Genomic DNA, 18,659 nt, shown 5'->3' with positions numbered 1-18,659 from the left:
AATCTCTTTGGATTCTCCTTTATCTTCTCTGCCCTGGGTGACAGGGGGATTCTCACAACACCAGGTTAAAGTCCAACAGGTTTATTTGGTAGCAGAAACCACTAGCTTTCGGAGTGCTGCTCCTTCCTCAGGTAAGTGGGAGTTCTATTCACAAACAGGGCATATAAAGACACAAACTCAATGGTTGGAATGCGAGTCTTTACAGGTAATCAAGTCTTAAAGGTACAGACAATGTGAGTGGAGAGAGGTTAACACAGGTTAAAGAGATGTGTATTGTCTCCAGACAGGACAGTTAGTGAGATTTTGCAAGCCCAGGCAAGTCGTGGGGGTTACAGATAGTGTGACATGAACCCAAGATCCCGGTTGAGGCCATCCTCATGTGTGCGGAACTTGGCTATCAGTCTCTGCTCAGCGACTCTGCGCTGTCGTGTGTCGTGAAGGCCGCCTTGGAGAACGCTTACTCGAAGATCAGAGGCCGAATGCCCGTGACCGCTGAAGTGTTCTCCAACAGGAAGAGAACACTCTTGCCTGGTGATTGTTGAGCGGTGTTCATTCATCCGTTGTCGTAGCGTCTGCATGGTCTCGCCAATGTACCATGACTCGGGACATCCTTTCCTGCAGCGTATCAGGTGGACAACGTTGGCCGAGTTGCAAGAGTATGTACCGTGTACCTGGTGGATGGTGTTCTCACGTGAGATGATGGCATCCATGTCGATAATCCGGCACGTCTTGCAGAGGTTGCTGTGGCAGGGTTGTGTGGTGTCGTGGTCACTGTTCTCCTGAAGGCTGGGTAGTTTGCTGTGGACAATAGTCTGTTTGAGGTTGTGCGGTTGTTTGAAGGCAAGAAGTGGTGGTGTGGGGATGGCCTTGGCGAGATGTTCGTCTTCATCAATGACATGTTGAAGGCTCCGGAGAAGATGTCGTAGCTTCTCCGCTCCGGGGAAATACTGGACGACGAAGGGTACTCTGTCCATCGTGTCCCGTGTTTGTCTTCTGAGGAGGTTGGTGCGGTTTTTCGCTGTGGTGCGTCGGAACTGTCGATCGATGAGTCAAGCGCCATATTCTGTTCTTATAAGGGCATCTTTCAGTGTCTGGAGGTGTCTGTTGCGATCCTCCTCATCTGAGCAGATCCTGTGTATACGGAGGGCTTGTCCATAGGGGATGGCTTCTTTAACGTGTTTAGGGTGGAAGCTGGAGAAGTGGAGCATCGTGAGGTTATCCGTGGGCTTGCGGTACAGTGAGGTGCTGAGGTGACCGTCCTTAATGGAGATGCGCGTGTCCAAGAATGCAACCGATTCCGGAGAGTAGTCTATGGTGAGGCTTATGGTGGGATGGAACTTGATGATGTCATCATATAGTTGTTTCAGTGATTGTTCACCATGAGTCCAAAGGAAGAAAATGTCATCGATGTATCGAGTGTATAGCATCGGTTGAAGGTCCTGTGCGGTGAAGTGGTCTTGTTCGAACCTGTGCATGAAGATGTTGGCATATTGAGGTGCGCATTTGGTCCCCATGGCTGTTCCGTGTGTCTGGATGAAGAATTGGTTGTTGCAGGTGAAGACATTGTGGTCCAGGATGAAGTAGATGAGTTGTAAAATTGCATCTGGAAACTGGCAGTTGTCGGCGTTGAGTACTGAGGCAGTTGCAGCAATGCCATCGTCATGGGGGATGGTGGTGTAGAGTGCCGAGACATCCATTGTGACGAGGAGTGCTCCTGGTTCAACTGCTCCATGTGTGTTGAGTTTCTGTAAGAAGTCCATAGTGTCGCGACAGAAGCTGGGGGTTCTTTGTACAATGGGTTTCAGGATGCCCACGACATTGCCGGAGAGGTTCCCGCACGGGTCCCATTGCCCGGTACGACGGCCGGGTGCATTTGCCTTGTGTATCTTCGGGAGACAATAGAGATCTCCAACGCGGGGAGTACGTGGGATAAGAGCACAGAGGGTGCTCTGAAGGTCCGGATCAAAGGTCTTGATCGGTCTGTTGAGTTGACGGGTGTGTTCTTTGGTCGGATCTGCGGGTAACCGTCTGTCTTAATCTCCATTAAGGACGGTCACCTCAGCACTTCACTGTACCACAAGCCTACGGATAACCTCATGATGCTCCACTTCTCCAGCTTCCACCCTTAACACGTTAAAGAAGCCATCCCCTACGGACAAGCCCTCCGTATACACAGGATCTGCTCAGATGAGGAGGATCGCAACAGACACCTCCAGACGCTGAAAGATGCCCTCATAAGAACAGGATGTGGCGCTTGACTCATCGATCGACAGTTCCGACGCGCCACAGCGAAAAACCGCACCGACCTCCTCAGAAGACAAACACGGGACACGGCAGACTAAGTAACCTTCGTCGTCCAGTACTTCCTCGGAGCGGAGAAGCTACAACATCTTCTCCGGAGCCTTCAACATGTCATTGATGAAGACGAACATCTCGCCAAGGCCATCCCCACACCACCACTTCTTGCCTTCAAACAACTGCACAACCTCAAACAGACCATTGTCAGCAGCAAACTACCCAGCCTTCAGGAGAACAGTGACCACGACACCACACAACCCTGCCACAGCAACCTCTGCAAGACGTGCCGGATTATCGACACGGATGCCATCATCTCACATAGAAGGGCAAAAAGGGATCACGCAATGTCCTTGGCAGACAGGATTAAGGAAAATCCCAAGGCATTTTATACATACGTTAGGAACAAGAGGGTTGTTAGGGAAAGAATCGGACCTCTCAGGGACAAAGGAGGGGAATTATGCCTAGAACCAAAGGAAGTAGAAGAGATCCTAAACGAATACTTTGCATCAGTATTCACAAAGGAGAGGGACATGTTGACTGGTAGTGTCTCAGAGAGATGTGTTGACCCGTTAGAAAAAATCTCAATTACAAGGGAGGAAGTGTTAGGTTTTTTAGGAAATATTAAGACAGACAAATCCCCTGGGCCAGATGGCATCTATCTTAGACTCCTCAGGGAGGCAAGAGATGAAATTGCTGGGCCTCTACCAGAAATGTTTGTCTCTTCACTGGACACAGGTGAGGTCCCAGAGGATTGGAGGATAGCAAATGTGGTCCCGTTATTTAAGAAGGGTAGCAAGGATAACCCGGGTAATTATAGGCCTTGAGCTTGACGTCCGTGGTAGGGAAATTGTTGGAGAAGATTCTTAGAGATAGGATATATGCGCATTTAGAACTGAATAATCTCATTAGCTATAGACAGCATGGTTTTGTACAAGGGAGGTCATGCCTCACAAATTTGGTTGAGTTTTTTGAGGAGGTGACAAAAACGATTGACGAGGGAAGGGCCATGGATGTCGTCTATATGGATTTTAGTAAAGCGTTTGACAAGATCCCTCATGGCAGGCTGGTGCAAAAGGTTAAATCTCACGGGATAAAAGGTGAGCTAGCTAGATGGGTGGAGAACTGGCTTAGCCATAGAAGACAGAGGGTAACAGTGGAGGGGTCTTTTTCCGGTTGGAGGTCTGTGACTAGTGGTGTTCCGCAGGGCTCTGTACTGGGACCTCTGCTGTTTGTGATATATATAAATGATTTGGAGGAAGACGTAGCTGGTGTGATCAGTAAGTTTGCGGACGACACAAAGACTGCTGGAGTTGCAGATAGTGATGAACATTGTCAGAGAATACAGCAGGATATAGATAGGCTGGAACAGGATATAGATAGGCTGGAACAGAAATGGCAGATGGAATTTAATCCAGATAAATGCGAAGTGATGCATTTCGGTAGATCTAATGTAAGGGGGAGCTATACAATAAATGGCAGAGCCATCAGGAGTATAGACACACAGAGGGACCTGGGTGTACAAGTCCACAGATCCTTAAAGGTGGCAGCACAGGTGGAGAGGGTGGTCAAGAAGGCATATGGCATGCTTGCCTTTATTGGACGGGGCATAGAATATAAAAGTTGTCATATGATGTTGCAGCTGTATAGAACGTTGGTTGGGCCACATTTGGAATACTGCATCCAGTTCTGGTCGCCACACTACCAGAAGGACGTGGAGGCTTTGGAGAGAGTACAGAAAATGTTTACCAGGATGTTGCCTAGTATGGAGGGTCTTTGCTCTGAGGAGAGATTGAGTAAACTGGGGTTGTTCTCCCTGGAAAGACGGAGGATGAGGGGCGACCTAATAGAGGTGTATAAAATTATGAAGGGCATAGATCGGGTGAACAGTGGGAAGCTTTTTCCCAGGTCAGAGGTGACGAACACAAGGGGTCACAGGTTCAAGGTGAGGGGGGCAAGGTTCAACACAGATGTCAGGGGGACGCATTTTACACAGAGGGTGGTGGGGGCCTAGAATGCACTGCCAAGCAAGGTGATTGAGGCGGACACGCTGGGATCGTTTAAGACTTATCTAGATAGCCACATGAACAGACTGGGAATAGAGGGATACAAACGAATGGTCTAGTTGGGCACATGAGCGGCGCAGGCTTGGAGGGCCGAAGGTCCTGTTCCTGTGCTGTATTGTTCTTTGTTCGTTGTTTGTTCTAACACCATCCACCAGGTACACGGTACATACACTTGCAACTCGGCCAACGTTGTCCACCTGATACGCTGCAGGAAAGGATGTCCCGAGGCATGGTACATTGGAGAGACCATGCAGACGCTACGACAACGGATGAATGAACACCACTCGACAATCACCAGACAAGAGTGTTCTCTTCCTGTTGGGGAACACTTCAGCGGTCATGGGCATTCGGCCTCTGATCTTCGGGTAAGTATTCTCCAAGGCGGCCTTCACGACATGACAGCGCAGAGTCGCTGAGCAGAGACTGATAGCCAAGTTCTGCACACATGAGGATGGCCTCAACCGGGATCCTGGGTTCATGTCACACTATCTGTAACCCCCACGGCTTGCCTGGGCTTGCAAAATCTCACTAACTGTACCGGCTGGAGAAAATACACATCTCTTTAACCTGTGCTTAAGCCTCTCTCCACTCACATTGTCTGTACCTTTAAGAATTGATTACCTGTAAAGACTCGCATTCCAATCATTATTTTGTAAATTGAGTTTGTGTCTTTGTATGCCCTGTTTGTGAACAGAACTCCCACTCACCTGACGAAGGAGCAGCGCTCCGAAAGCGAGTGGCTTTTGCTACCAAATAAACCTGTTGGACTTTAACTTGGTGTTGTGAGACTTCTTACTGTGTTTACCCCAGTCCAACGTTGGCATCTCCACATCATGACAGGGGGATTAGCAGGGTAAATGCATGGCGTTACAGGGGTATGGCCTGGGTAGGATTGTTGTCAGTGCAGGCGAGATGGTCCAAATGGCCTCATCCTGCACAATAGGGATTCTGTGCTCTATGATGATGTAGGTTTGTGATAAGTGAGCATCTTCCTTTGTAAACGTGTGCAGATGTCGCAATTCTTTAATTAACTATATTGAATTGATGCTCAGAGCACAAAAAAGATCATGCAGGTGTTGTAAACTTGACACAAGGGCCATTAGATTGCAGTATAAATGATATGGTTTTACTGACGATTAGTGTACTTTAGTAGTACAGAACTTGAGTATTGCTGAAAAAAGAAACATGTCGAAGCTTTTCGTCTTGCGCTCATCAGGATATTTTGCAAGAATACCAGTGTAAGGGGCAAATAACAATTTATATTGTATGAGAAGAGAATGCTGACTGGTTGACAAGTAAAGTCTGATTGGTGGAGGTGTTGCCATGGACAATGCACCAGGACAGTTAACTGTCAAGCATTGTTTGGAATTTAAATTCGGCAATTTGACTCTGATTGGTCAAGGCATTGCCTTGAGGGATGACTCTGTAAATGGCTGTCATTTATTTTATTTAACTAAACAGATGCAGGGTCTGTACATGTTTTTTCTGTCTGCTAAGAACAGGGCCTGTGTATTAATATATATATCTTAAAGTCCACGCAAATTGCCTGACTGACAATCTTAAATTGGTTGACGGTGTAATCCTTCGCTCACTGAAGATTATTTAGCAAACTTTCAGTATAAATTATTGTTTTCCTCATATATTTATGTTCTTGCAAAGTGTTCTGATGAGTGAAAGATGAAAAGCTACACAGATCTCTAATTATTGCTGAAAAGAAAGTATTTTTCTATTTTCAAAGGTTCCCCAGGATAATGCATTTTGAAACTCACCGATATAAAGTGGAGAGTTAGATGGTTCAGCAAAGTCATCCACATATGAAATGCCAAAGGGTTGAATAGGAACTGATCCAATGCCCACTATTAATTGGGCAATGATGATTATTACCCACACGCTGCTCATTGTATTAAATCGTATGTCTGATTTGGTGCAGTATTCAAGGCTGTGTGTCTGGTTCGCTGGCTGACAGGTGTCTGCATTGGGATAACTCACATTTCCTGCAAGAAAAACATGACATTTATTTCCACAGATTTTATTACTCCACTCTTACATTTTTTCTTTTGTCTTATGAGAATTGATTTTAGCACTCTGGCTGCAGTTGGTTGTTCACGAGCAAGTCTATTAATCTCCTCTAAGCAATTTGATTCAGTTTTCACAGGCAGAGCTGAAGGTAAGCGTGCTGAAGGTAAGCGTCACTGAAGGTAAGCGTGCTGAAGGTAAGCGTGCTGAAGGTAAGCGTGCTGAAGGTAAGCGTCACTGAAGGTAAGCGTGCTGAAGGTAAGCGTCACTGAAGGTAAGCGTGCTGAAGGTAAGCGTGCTGAAGGTAAGCGTCACTGAAGGTAAGCGTGCTGAAGGTAAGCGTGCTGAAGGTAAGCGTCACTGAAGGTAAGCGCGCAGGTGCAGCAGGTGGTAAAGAAGGCAAATGGCATGTTGGCCTTCATTGCGAGAGGTTGCGTACAGGAGCAGGGATGTGTTGTTGCAATTATACAGGGCCTTGGTGAGGCCACACCTAGAGTATTGTGTGCAGTTTTGGTCTCCTTTTCTGAAGAAGGATGTTCTTGCTCTCAAGGGAGTGCAGCAAAGGTTTACCAGGCTGATTCTGGGGATGGCGAGGTTGATGTATGAGGAGAGATTGACTCGGTTAGGATTGTTTTCGCTGGAGTTCAGACAAATGAGGGGTATCTCATAGAGACTTATAAAATTCTAACAGGATTAGACAGGGTAGGTGCAGAGAGGATGTTCCCGATGGTGGGGGATTCCAGAACCAGGGGTCACAGTCTGAGGATTCAGGGTAGACCATTTAGAACGGAGGTGAGGAGACATTTCTTCACCCAAAAGAGTGGTGAGCCTATGGAATTCATTACTACTGGAAGTAGTTGATGGCAAAACATTGAATGTTTTCAAGAAGCTGTTAGATATAGCACTTGGGGCAAATGGGATACAAGGTTATGGGGAGAAAGCAGGATCAGGCTATTGAGTTGGATGATCAGCCATGATCGTAATGAATGGCAGAGCAGGCTCAAATGGCCTCCTCCTGCTCCTATCTTCTATGTTTCTATCCCTTCTCAGTACTGCCGTGATGTTCTCCCTTATCAAAAACCCAACTCCCTCTCCTCTCTTAGCTCCTGTTCTATCTTTCCCATAGCATCTGTACCCTGAGACATTGAGCAGCTGGTCCTGCCCCTCCCTTAGTCATGTTTCAGTCATAGCTATAATATCCCAGCCCCATGTACCCGTATGCCGAGTTCATCTGCCTTGCCCGTCAAGCCTCTTGCATTTAAATAAATGCAGTTTAATCTAGACTTCCCTTGCTTTCTACCCTGCTTTCTCAGACCATCTGTTCCATCATGTTTTGTACACTTTCCTTGTGCTTTATTTCTGAGCCTTACTGGACCCATTCACTGAGCTCTCACAATCTCTGTACTCTGTAATGTGGCCCTTTTTGATTTTGACTTGGGTTTCTCTGCCTTCCACTTTTCCCCTTACTGCCTTTTGTTTCTGTCCCCATTTTACGTCCCTCTGACTTCCTGCAACAGTTCCCATCCCCCTGCCACATTAGTTTAAATCCTTCCCAACAGCACTAGCAAACACTCTCCCTCGGATATTGATTCCAGTCCTGTCCAAGTGCAGACCATTTGATTAGTACTGGTCCCACCGCCCCCAGAACCGGTTCCAATGTCCCAGGAATTTAAACTCTCCCACTTGCACCATCTCTCAAGCCACGTATTCATCTTAGCTATCCTAACATTCCTATTCTGACTAGCACATGGCACTGGTAGCAATCCTGAGATTATTATCTTTGAAGTCCTACTTTTTAGTTTAACTCCGAACTCCCTAAATTCAGCTTGTCGGAACTCATCCCATTTTGTACCTATATCATTGATGCTTATATGCACCACAATAGCTGGCTGTTCACCCTCTCCCTCCAGAATGTCCTGCAGCCCTCCAAGACATCCTTGACCCTTGCACCAGGCAGGCACTATACCATACTGAAGTATTGTTTGCATCCTCAGAAACGCCTCTCTATTCCTCTTAGAACAATCAACATCAATAGGGAAAAGGTACTCAGCAAACTATTGGGATTGAGGGCAGACTAGTCCCCCGAGCCTGATGGCCCGTATCCTAGGGTATTAAAGGAAGTGGCAGTGGAGACAGTGGATCAATTGGTTATAATATTCCAGAATTCCCTGGACACAGAAAAGGTTCCAGTGGATTGGAAAAACACTAATGTAATGCCCCTATTCAAAAAGGGAGGGAGGCTAAATGTGGGAAATTACAGACCAGTTAGTTTAACACCTGTTGTTGTGCAAGTGTTAGAAGCAATTATCAGGGAAGCAATATCAGGACATTTTGAGAGTCAAAACGCTATCCATCAGAGTCAGCATGGTTTTATGAAGGGCAAATCATGATTGACTAATTTGATAGAGTTCTTCGAAGATATAACAAGCAAAGTGGATAATGGGGACCCCTGTAGATGTAGTATATCTGGACTTCCGGGAGGCATTTGATGAGGTGCCACACAAAAGGTTAATTCACAAGGTTAGATCACATGGGATTAGGGGTAATTTATTAGCTTGGATAGGTGACTGGCTGATAGACAGAAGACAGAGAGTCGGTATAAATGTTTTTTTTATGGATGGCAAAAAATAACTAGTGGGGTGCCACAGGGTTCCTTGGGCCCCAGCTATTTAGAACCATAGAACATTACAGCACAGAAACAGGCCTTTTGGCCCTCTTGGCTGTGCCAAACCATTTTTGTGCCTAGTCCCACTGACCTGCACCTGGACCATATCCCTCCACACCCCTCTCATCCATGTACCTGTCCAAGTTTTTCTTAAATGTTAAAAGTGAGCCCACATTCACCACCTCATCTGGCAGCTCATTCCACACTCCCACCACTGTGTGAAGAAGCCCCCCGCTAATATTCCCTTTAAACTTTTCCTCCCCTCACCCTTAACCCATGTCCTCTAGTTATTTTCTTCCCTAGCCTCAGTGGAAAAAGCCTGCTTGCATTCACTCTATCTATACCCATCATAATTTTATACACCTCTATCAAATCTTCCCTCATTCTTCGACGCTCCAGGGAATAAAGTCCTAACCTATTCAACCTTTCTCTGTAACTCCGTTTCTCAAGTCCCGGCAACATCCTTGTAAACCTTCTCTGCACTCTTTCAACCTTATTAATATCCTTCCTGTAATTAGGTGACCAAAACTGCACACAATACTCTAAGTTCGGCCTCACCAATGTCTTATACAACCTCACCATAACATTCCAACTCCTATACTCAATACTTTGATTTATAAAGGCCAATGTAGCAAAGGCACTCTTATGACCCTATCTACCTGTGACGCCACTTTTAGGGAATTATGTATCTGTATTCCCAGATCCCTCTGTTCTACTGCACTCTTCAGTGTCCTACCATTGACCTTGTATGTTCTACCTTGGTTTGTCCTTCCAAAGTGCAATACCTCACACTTGTCTGCATTAAACTCCAACTGCCATTTTTCAGCCCATTTTTCTAGTTGGTCCAAATCCCTCTGCAAGCTTTGAAAACCTTCCTCACTGTCCACTACACCTCCAATCTTTGTATCATCAGCAAATTTGCTGATCCAATTTACCACATTATCATCCAGATCATTGATATAGATGACAAACAACAATGGACCCAGCACTGATCCCTCTGGCACACCACTAGTCACAGGCCTCCACTCAGATAAGCAATCCTCCACTACCACTCTCTGACTTCTTCCATTGAGCCAATGTCTAATCCAATTTACTAAGGGCGCACGGTAGCACAGTGGTTAGCACTGCTGCTTCACAGCTCCAGGGAGCTGGGTTCGATTCCCGGCTTGGGTCACTGTCTGTGTGGGGTTTGCACATTCTCCTCGTGTCTGCGTGGGTTTCCGCCGGGTGCTCCGGTTTCCTCCCACAGTCCAAAGATGTGCGGGTTAGGTTGATTGGCCATGCTAAAAAATTGCCCTTAGTGTCCTGGGATGCGTAGTTTAGAGGGATTAGTGGGTAAATATGTAGGGATATGGGCGTAGGGCCTGGGTGGGATTGTGGTCGGTGCAGACTCGATGGGCCGAATGGCCTCTTTCTGTGCTGTAGGGTTTCTAAGATTCTAAGACCTCTCCATGTATCCCTAGCGACTGAACCTTCCTGACTAACCTCCCATGCGGGACCTTGTCAAAGGCCTTACTGAAGTCCATGTCGACAACATCCACTGCCTTTCCTTCATCCACTTTCCTGGTAACCTCCTCGAAAAACTCTAATAGATTGGTTAAACATGACCTACCACGCATAAAGCCATGTTGACTCTCCCTAATAAGTCCCTGTCTATCCAAATATTTGTAGATTCTATCTCTTAGTACTCCTTCCAATAATTTGCCTACTTCTATAGATTTGCAATCTATATTAACAACTTGGATACAGGGATAGAATATTCTGTAGCTAAATTTGCAGTTGACACAAAAATAGGCGGGACGGTAAGTTGCCATGAGGAAATAAGAACCTTACAAATGATATAGGTTAGAAGAGTGGGCCAAAATATGGCAGATGGAGTTTAACATGGCTAAGTGGGTGGTAATGCATTTTGGTTGGAAAAATGGGGAGAGACTTCAGGGTGCTCCGATGCAGAGGGATCTGGGTATCCTTGTTCATGAGTCATAGAAAACTAGCATGCAGTACCGCAAATGATCAAGAAAGCGAATGGAATGTTGGCATTTATAGTTAAAGGAATATAAATAAAGGTAAGGAAGTATTGTTGCAACTATACAAGGCATTGGTGAGACCGCACCTGGAGTATTGTGCACAGTTTTGGTCTCCTTATTTGAGGAAAGATGTAGTGGCATTGGAAGTAGTTCAGAGGAGGCTCACTAGATTGATTCCAGAGACAATGGGTTTGTCTTATGAAAAGAGATTGAGCAGTTTAAGCCGATATTCTCTGGAATTTAAATGAATGATATTAAATGAATCAAATTGACATATAAAAGATGATGAAAGGTATGGATAAGGTTGATGTGGAGTGGATGCATCCTTTTGTGGGGCATTCTAGGACGAGAGGGGTCTTAGGATAAGGGGTAGCAAATTTGAACAGAGTGGAGGAGAAACTCCCAAAGGGTTGTCAATCTGTGGAATTCTCTACCTCAAAGTGTGGTGGATGCTGGGACAGTGAGTCAATTTAAGGAGGAGTTGACAGACTTTTAATTGGTAATTGGTTGAGGGGTTATGAGGAGAAGGCAGGAAGTTCGGGATGAGGAACAGATCAGCCATGATCGAATGGTGGAGCAGACTTAATGGGCCAAATGGCCTAATTCTGCTCCTATATCTTACTTTTGAACTCTTACACTTTTCCATTTCACTACAGGGACCTCTGCACTCTCTGTGTGACTCCTTTCAATTTCACTCTCCAAATCTCTGCACTCTCTCTCTGACTCCTTTCCATTTCACTACAGGTATCTCTGTATTCTCTTTCTGTGATACCTTAATGGGTCGGATTTCAAACAATGGTGAGACAGAGAACAGGAATGAGATAGAGAATCTGGCGAACTGGTGCATCGCCAATAATCTCTCTCTCAATGTCAACAAAACAAAGGAGATAGTCATTGACGTCAGGAAGCACAGTGGAGAACATGCCCCTATCTATATCAATGGGGATGAAGTAGAAATGGTCAAGAGCTTCAAAACTGTAGGTGTCCAAGATCACCAACAATCTATCCTGGTCCCTCCATGGTGACACTATTGTTAAGGAAGCCACCCCAACGCCTCTACTTTCTCAGGATACTAAGGAAATGTGGCATGTCAGCTACGACTCTCGCCAGCTTTTACAGATGTACCATAGAAAGCATTCTTTCTGGTTGTATCACAGCTGGGTGTGGCTCCTGCTCTGTCCAAGACCGCAATAAAGTACAAAGGGTTGTGAATGTAGCCCAGTCGATCAGGCAAACCAGCCTCCCATCCCATTGACTCTGTCTACACTTCCCGCCACCTCGGAAAGCAGCCAGCATAATTAAGGACTCCACGCACCCCGGAAATACTCTCTTCCACCTTCTTCTGTCGGGACAAAGATACAAATGTCTGAGGTCACATACCAACTGACTCAAGAATAGCTTCTTCCCTGCTGCCACCAGACTTTTGAATGGACCTACCTCGCACTAAGTTGATTTTTCTCTACTCCCTAGCTATGACTGTAACAGAACATTCTGTACCCGCTCCTTTCCTTCTCTATGAACGGGATGCTTTGACTGTATAGCATGCAAGAAACAATACTTTTCACTGTATGTTAATACATGTGACAAAAATAAATCAAATCTTTCCATTTCACTGCAGGAATCTCTGCACTCTTCGTCACTGGCTCCTTTCCATTTCACAACAGTTATCTCTAAACTCTCTCTCTCAATGACTCCATTTCACAACAGGTTTCTCTGCACTCTCTCCCTTTGACTCCTTTCCATATAACATGAATTTCTGCACTCTCCCTGACTCCTTTCCTTTTAACGACAGGAATCTCTGCACTCTCCCTGTGTGACTCCTTTCCATTTCACTGCAGGAATCTCTGCAGTCTCTCCCTGTGACTCGCTTCCATTTCACGGCAGGTATGTCTGAACTCTCTGTAACTCCTGTCCATTTCACTGCAAGAATCTCTGCACTCTCTTTCCATTTCACAAAGAACAAAGAAAATTACAGCACAGGAACAGGCCCTTCGGCCCTCCAAGCCTGCACTGACTATGCTGCCCCCTACCCTTCCGGGGACCATACCCCTCTATTCCCATCCTATTCATGTACTTGTCAAGACATCCCTTAAAAGTCACTACCGCATCCGCTTCCACTACCTCCCCTGGCAACGAGTTCCAGGCAGGTTCTGTGTAAAAAATCTGTCTCGTACATCTCCTTTAAACCTTGCCCCTCGCACCTTAAACATATGCCCCCTAGTAATTGACTCTTCCACCCTGGGAAAAAGCTTCTGACTATCCACTCTGTCCATGCCTCTCATTATCTTGTAGACTTCAATCAGGTCGCCCCTCAACCTCCGTCATTCCAGTGAGGACAAACCAAGTTATTCCAACCTCTCCTCATAGCTAATGCCCTCCATACCAGGCAACATCCTGGTAAATCTTTTCTGTACCCTCTCCAAAGCCTCCACATCCTTCTGATAGTGTGGCGACCAGAATTGAACACTATATCCCAAGTGCGGCCTAACTAAGGTTCTATAAAGCTGCAACATGACTTGCCAATTTTTAAACTCAATGCCGCAGCCAATGAAGGCAAGCATGCCGTATACCTTCTTGACTACCTTCTCCACCTGCATTGCCACTTTCAGTGACCTGTATACCTGTACACCCAGATCCCTCTGCCTATCAATATTCTGAAGAGTACTACCATTTACTGTATATTTCCTATCTGTATTAGCCCTTCCAAAATGCATTACCTCGCATTTGTCCGCATTAAACTTCATCTGCCATCTCTCCGCCCAAGTCTCCAACCGATCTGTGTCCTGCTGTATCCTCTGATGGTCCTCATCGCTATCCACAAATCCACCAACCTCTGTGTCATCCGCAAACTTACTAATCAAACCAGTTACATTTTCCTCCAAATCATTTATATATATTACAAACAACAAAGGTCCCAGCACTGATCCCTGAGGAACACCACTTGTAAGAGTTTTAACAACACCAGGTTAACCCTGAGGAACACCACTTGTCAGAGCCCTCCATTCAGAAACGCACCCTTCCACTGCTACCCTCTGTCTTCTATGACCAAGCCAGTTCTGTATCCACCTTGCCAGCTCACCTCTGATCCCGTGCAACTTCACCTTCTGCACCAGTCTGCCATGAGGGACCTTGTCAAAGGCCTTACTGAAGTCCATGTAGACAACATCCACTCCTGTACCCTCATCAATCATCTTCGTCACATCCTCGAAAAACTCGATCAAGTTCATGAGACACAACTGCCCCTTCACAAAACCATGTTGCCTTTCACTAATAGGTCCAGTTATTTCCAAGTGGGAGTAAATCCTGTCTCAAAGAATCCTCTCCAATAATTTCCCTAACACTGACATTTATATATATTACAAACAGGACAGGAATCTCTGCACTCTCTCGGATTCCATTCCATTTCACTACAGGAATCTCTGTGCTCTCCCTCTGTGACTCCTCACCCTCTGCCCATCTCGCCCTCTGCCTGTCTCGCCCTCTGCCCGTCCCGCCCTCTGCCCGTCTCGCCCTCTGCCCGTCTCGCCCTCTGCCCGTCTCGCCTTCTGCCTGTCTCGCCCTCTGCCCGTCCCGCCCTCTGCCCGTCCCGCCCTCTACAAAAATCTCTGCAGTCTCTCTCTGTGACTCCTTTCCATTTCACTACAGGAATCTCTGTGCTCTCCCTCTGTGACTCCTCGCCCTCTGCCCATCTTGCCCTCTGCCCGTCCCGCCCTGTACAGGAATCTCTGTGCTCTCCCTCTGTGACTCCTCGCCCTCTGCCTGTCTCGCCTTCTGCCTGTCTCACCCTCTGCCCGTCTCGCCCTCTGCCCGTCCCGCCCTCTACAAAAATCTCTGCAGTCTCTCTCTGTGACTCCTTTCCATTTCACTACAAAAATCTCTGCAGTCTCTCTCTGTGACTCCTTTCCATTTCACTACAGAAATCTCTGCAGTCTCTCTCTCGTGACTCCTTTCCATTTCACTACAGAAATCTCTGCATAGAAATCATAGAAACCCGACAGTGCAGAAGGAGGCCATTCGGCCCATCGAGTCTGCACCGACCACAATCCCACCAACATACCCACCCTACCCCCACATATTTTACCCACTAATCCCTCTAACCTCCACATCTCAGGACTCTAAGGGGCAATTTTTTTTAACCTGGCCAATCAACCTAACCCGCACATCTTTGGACTGTGGGAGGATACTGGAGTGCCCGGAGGAAACCCATGCAGACACGAGGAGAATGTGCAAACTCCACACAGACAGTGACCCAAGCCGGGAATCGAACCCAGGTCCCTGGAGCTGTGAAGCAGCAGTGCTAACCACTGTGCTACCGTGCCGCCCGTCTCTCTCCCTGCAGTCTCTCCTTTCCATTTCAATACAGGAATCCCTGCTCTCTCTGTGACTTCTTTCCATTTCACTGGAGGAGTCCCTTGCACTCTCTCTGATAACTTTCCATTTCACGACAGGAAATTCTGCGCTCTCTCTCTCTGTGCCTCCATTCCATTTCACTCTTGGGATCTCTGCATTCTTTCTGACTGCTTCTCATTTCACTGAAGGAACTTCTGGACTCTCTCTCTCTCTCTGACTCTTTTCCATTTCACTACAAGAATCTCTACACTCTCTTTCTGGCTCATTTCCATTTCACTACACGGATTTCTGCACTCTCTGATTCTACATGGACGTTAGCAAGGCCTTTGACAAGGTGCCTAGAATCATAAATTATAGAATCCCTACAGTACAGAAGAATGCCACTCGGCCATCGAATCTACACCGACACCAACCCCACCCAGGTCCTATCCCCGCTTAACTACTCTGCTAATCCCTCTAACCTATCACATCCCTGGACACTAAGGGTTAATTTAGCATGTCCAATCAACCTAACCTGCACATCTTTGGACTGTGGGAGGAAACCGGAGCACCCGGAGGAAACCCACGCAAACACGGGGAGAATGTGCAAACTCCACACAGACAGTGACCCAAGCCGGGAATCGAACCCAGGTCCCTGGAGCTGTGAGGCAGCAGTGCTAACCACTGTGCCACCGTGCTGCCCTATCCATGGTAGGTTGTTGCATAAGGTTAAATCTTACGGGATCCAGGGTGAGGTAGCCAAATGGATACAAAATTGGCTTGACAGAGGGTGACTGTAGAGGGATAAGAACTTATGAGGCATAGTTAGCAAGTTTGCAGGTGACACCAAGATTGGTGGCATCGTGGACAGTGAAGGTTATCTAGGATTGCAACAGGATCTTGATCAATTGGGCCAGTAGCCTGATGAAAGGCAGAAGGAGTTTAATTTAGAAAAATGCGAGGTGATGCATTTTGGAAGATCAAACCAGAGCAGGACTTACGCAGTTAATAGAACAAAGAACAAAGAAGAACAGTACAGCACAGGAAACAGGCCCTTCGGCCCTCCAAGCCTGTGCCGCTCCTTGGTCCAACTAGACCAATCGTTTGTATCCCTCCATTCCCAGGCTGCTCATGTGACTATCCAGGTAAGTCTTAAACGATGTCAGCGTGCCTGCCTCCACCACCCTACTTGGCAGCGCATTCCAGGCCCCCACCACCCTCTGTGTAAAAAACGTCCCTCTGATGTCTGAGTTATACTTCGCCCCTCTCAGCTTGAGCCCGTGACCCCTCGTGATCGTCACCTCCGACCTGGGAAAAAGCTTCCCACTGTTCACCCTATCTATACCCTTCATAATCTTGTATACCTCTATTAGATCTCCCCTCATTCTCCGTCTTTCCAAGGAGAACAACCCCAGTCTACCCAATCTCTCCTCATAGCTAAGACCCTCCATACCAGGCAACATCCTGGTAAACCTTCTCTGCACTCTCTCCAATGCCTCCACGTCCTTCTGGTAGTGCGGCGACCAGAACTGGACGCAGTACTCCAAATGCGGCCTAACCAGCGTTCTATACAGCTGCATCATCAGACTCCAGCTTTTATACTCTATACCCCGTCCTATAAAGGCAAGCATACCATATGCCTTCTTCACCACCTTCTCCACCTGTGTTGCCACCTTCAAGGATTTGTGGACTTGCACACCTAGGTCCCTCTGTGTTTCTATACTCCTGATGACTCTGCCATTTATTGCATAACTCCTCCCTACATTATTTCTTCCAAAATGCATCACTTCGCATTTATCCGGATTAAATTCCATCTGCCACCTCTCCGCCCAATTTTCCAGCCTATCTATATCCTGCTGTATTGCCCGACAATGCTCTTCGCTATCCGCAATTCCAGCCATCTTCGTGTCATCCGCAAACTTGCTGATTACACCAGTTACACCTTCTTCCAAATCATTTATATATATCACAAATAGCAGAGGTCCCAGTACAGAGCCCTGCGGAACACCACTGGTCTCAGACCTCCAGCCGGAAAAAGACCCTTCGACCACTACCCTCTGTCTCCTATGGCCAAGCCAGTTCTCCACCCATCGAGCCACTTCTCCTTGTATCCCATGAGCCTTAACCTTCTTAACCAACCTGCCATGTGGGACTTTGTCAAATGCCTTACTGAAATCCATATAGACGACATCCACGGCCCTTCCTTCATCAACCGTTTTTGTCACTTCCTCAAAAAACTCCACCAAATTTGTAAGGCACGACCTCCCTCTTACAAAACCATGCTGTCTGTCACTAATGAGATTGTTCCGTTCTAAATGCACATACATCCTGTCTCTAAGAATCCTCTCCAACAACTTCCCTACCACGGACGTCAAGCTCACCGGCCTATAATTTCCTGGGTTATCCCTGCTACCCTTCTTAAACAACGGGACCACATTCGCTATCCTCCAATCCTCAGGGACCTCACCCGTGTCCAAAGAAGCGACAAAGATTTCCGTCAGAGGCCCAGCAATTTCCTCTCTCGTCTCCCTGAGCAGTCGAGGATAGATGCCATCAGGCCCTGGGGCTTTGTCAGTTTTAATGTTCCCTAAAAAACCTAACACTTCCTCTCTCGTAATGGAGATTTTCTCTAACGGGTCAACACCTCCCTCCGAGACACTCCCGGTTAACACGCCCCTCTCCTTCGTGAATACCGATGCAAAGTATTCATTTAGGATCTCCCCTATTCCCTTGGGTTCTAAGCATAATTCCCCTCCTTTGTCCCTGAGAGGTCCGATTTTCTCCCTGACAACTCTTTTGTTCCTAACGTATGAATAGAATGCCTTAGGATTCTCCTTAATCCTGCCTGCCAAGAACATCTCGTGCCCTCTTTTTGCCCTTCTAACTCCCCGTTTGAGATCTTTCCTACTCCCTCTGTATTCCTCCAGAGCTCCATCTGTTTTCAGTTGCCTGGACTTAACGTACGCCTCCCTTTTCATTTTAATCAGATCCTCAATTTCCCTGGTTATCCACGGCTCTCGAATCCTACCTTTCCTATCTTTCCTTTTTACAGGCACATGCCTATCCTGCAGCCTTATCAATAGTTCCTTAAAAGACTCCCACATGCCAGACGCGGACTTACCCTCGAACATCCTCTCCCAATCAACATCCACCAATTCCTGCCTAATCCGGCTATAGTCAGCCTTCCCCCAATTTAGCACCCTGCCCGTAGGACAGCACTCATCCTTGTCCATTACTATCCTAAAGTTAACAGAGTTGTGG

At 46.8% G+C, this 18,659-nt stretch overlaps 1 protein-coding gene across 4 annotated transcripts in view; it reads right to left on the bottom strand.

Annotated features, from left to right (window-relative positions):
• The window catches only part of LOC144491451 (solute carrier organic anion transporter family member 2A1-like), a 450,593-nt gene that overhangs the window by 302,929 nt on the left and 129,005 nt on the right, over positions 1-18,659 (bottom strand). For all 4 annotated transcript variants that reach the window (XM_078209279.1, XM_078209280.1, XM_078209282.1 and 1 more), the window contains exon 4: positions 6,131-6,355. In XM_078209279.1, the coding sequence (XP_078065405.1) occupies positions 6,131-6,355 (225 nt within the window). The remainder of the gene's footprint in view (positions 1-6,130; positions 6,356-18,659) is intronic.

The sequence above is a fragment of the Mustelus asterias genome, chromosome 3 (assembly GCF_964213995.1).
Source record: "Mustelus asterias chromosome 3, sMusAst1.hap1.1, whole genome shotgun sequence".
In the NCBI taxonomy this organism is placed as follows: Eukaryota; Metazoa; Chordata; class Chondrichthyes; order Carcharhiniformes; family Triakidae; genus Mustelus; species Mustelus asterias.
The sequence above is the reverse complement of the archived record's forward strand: the minus strand, read 5'-3'. Positions and strand labels throughout refer to the sequence as shown.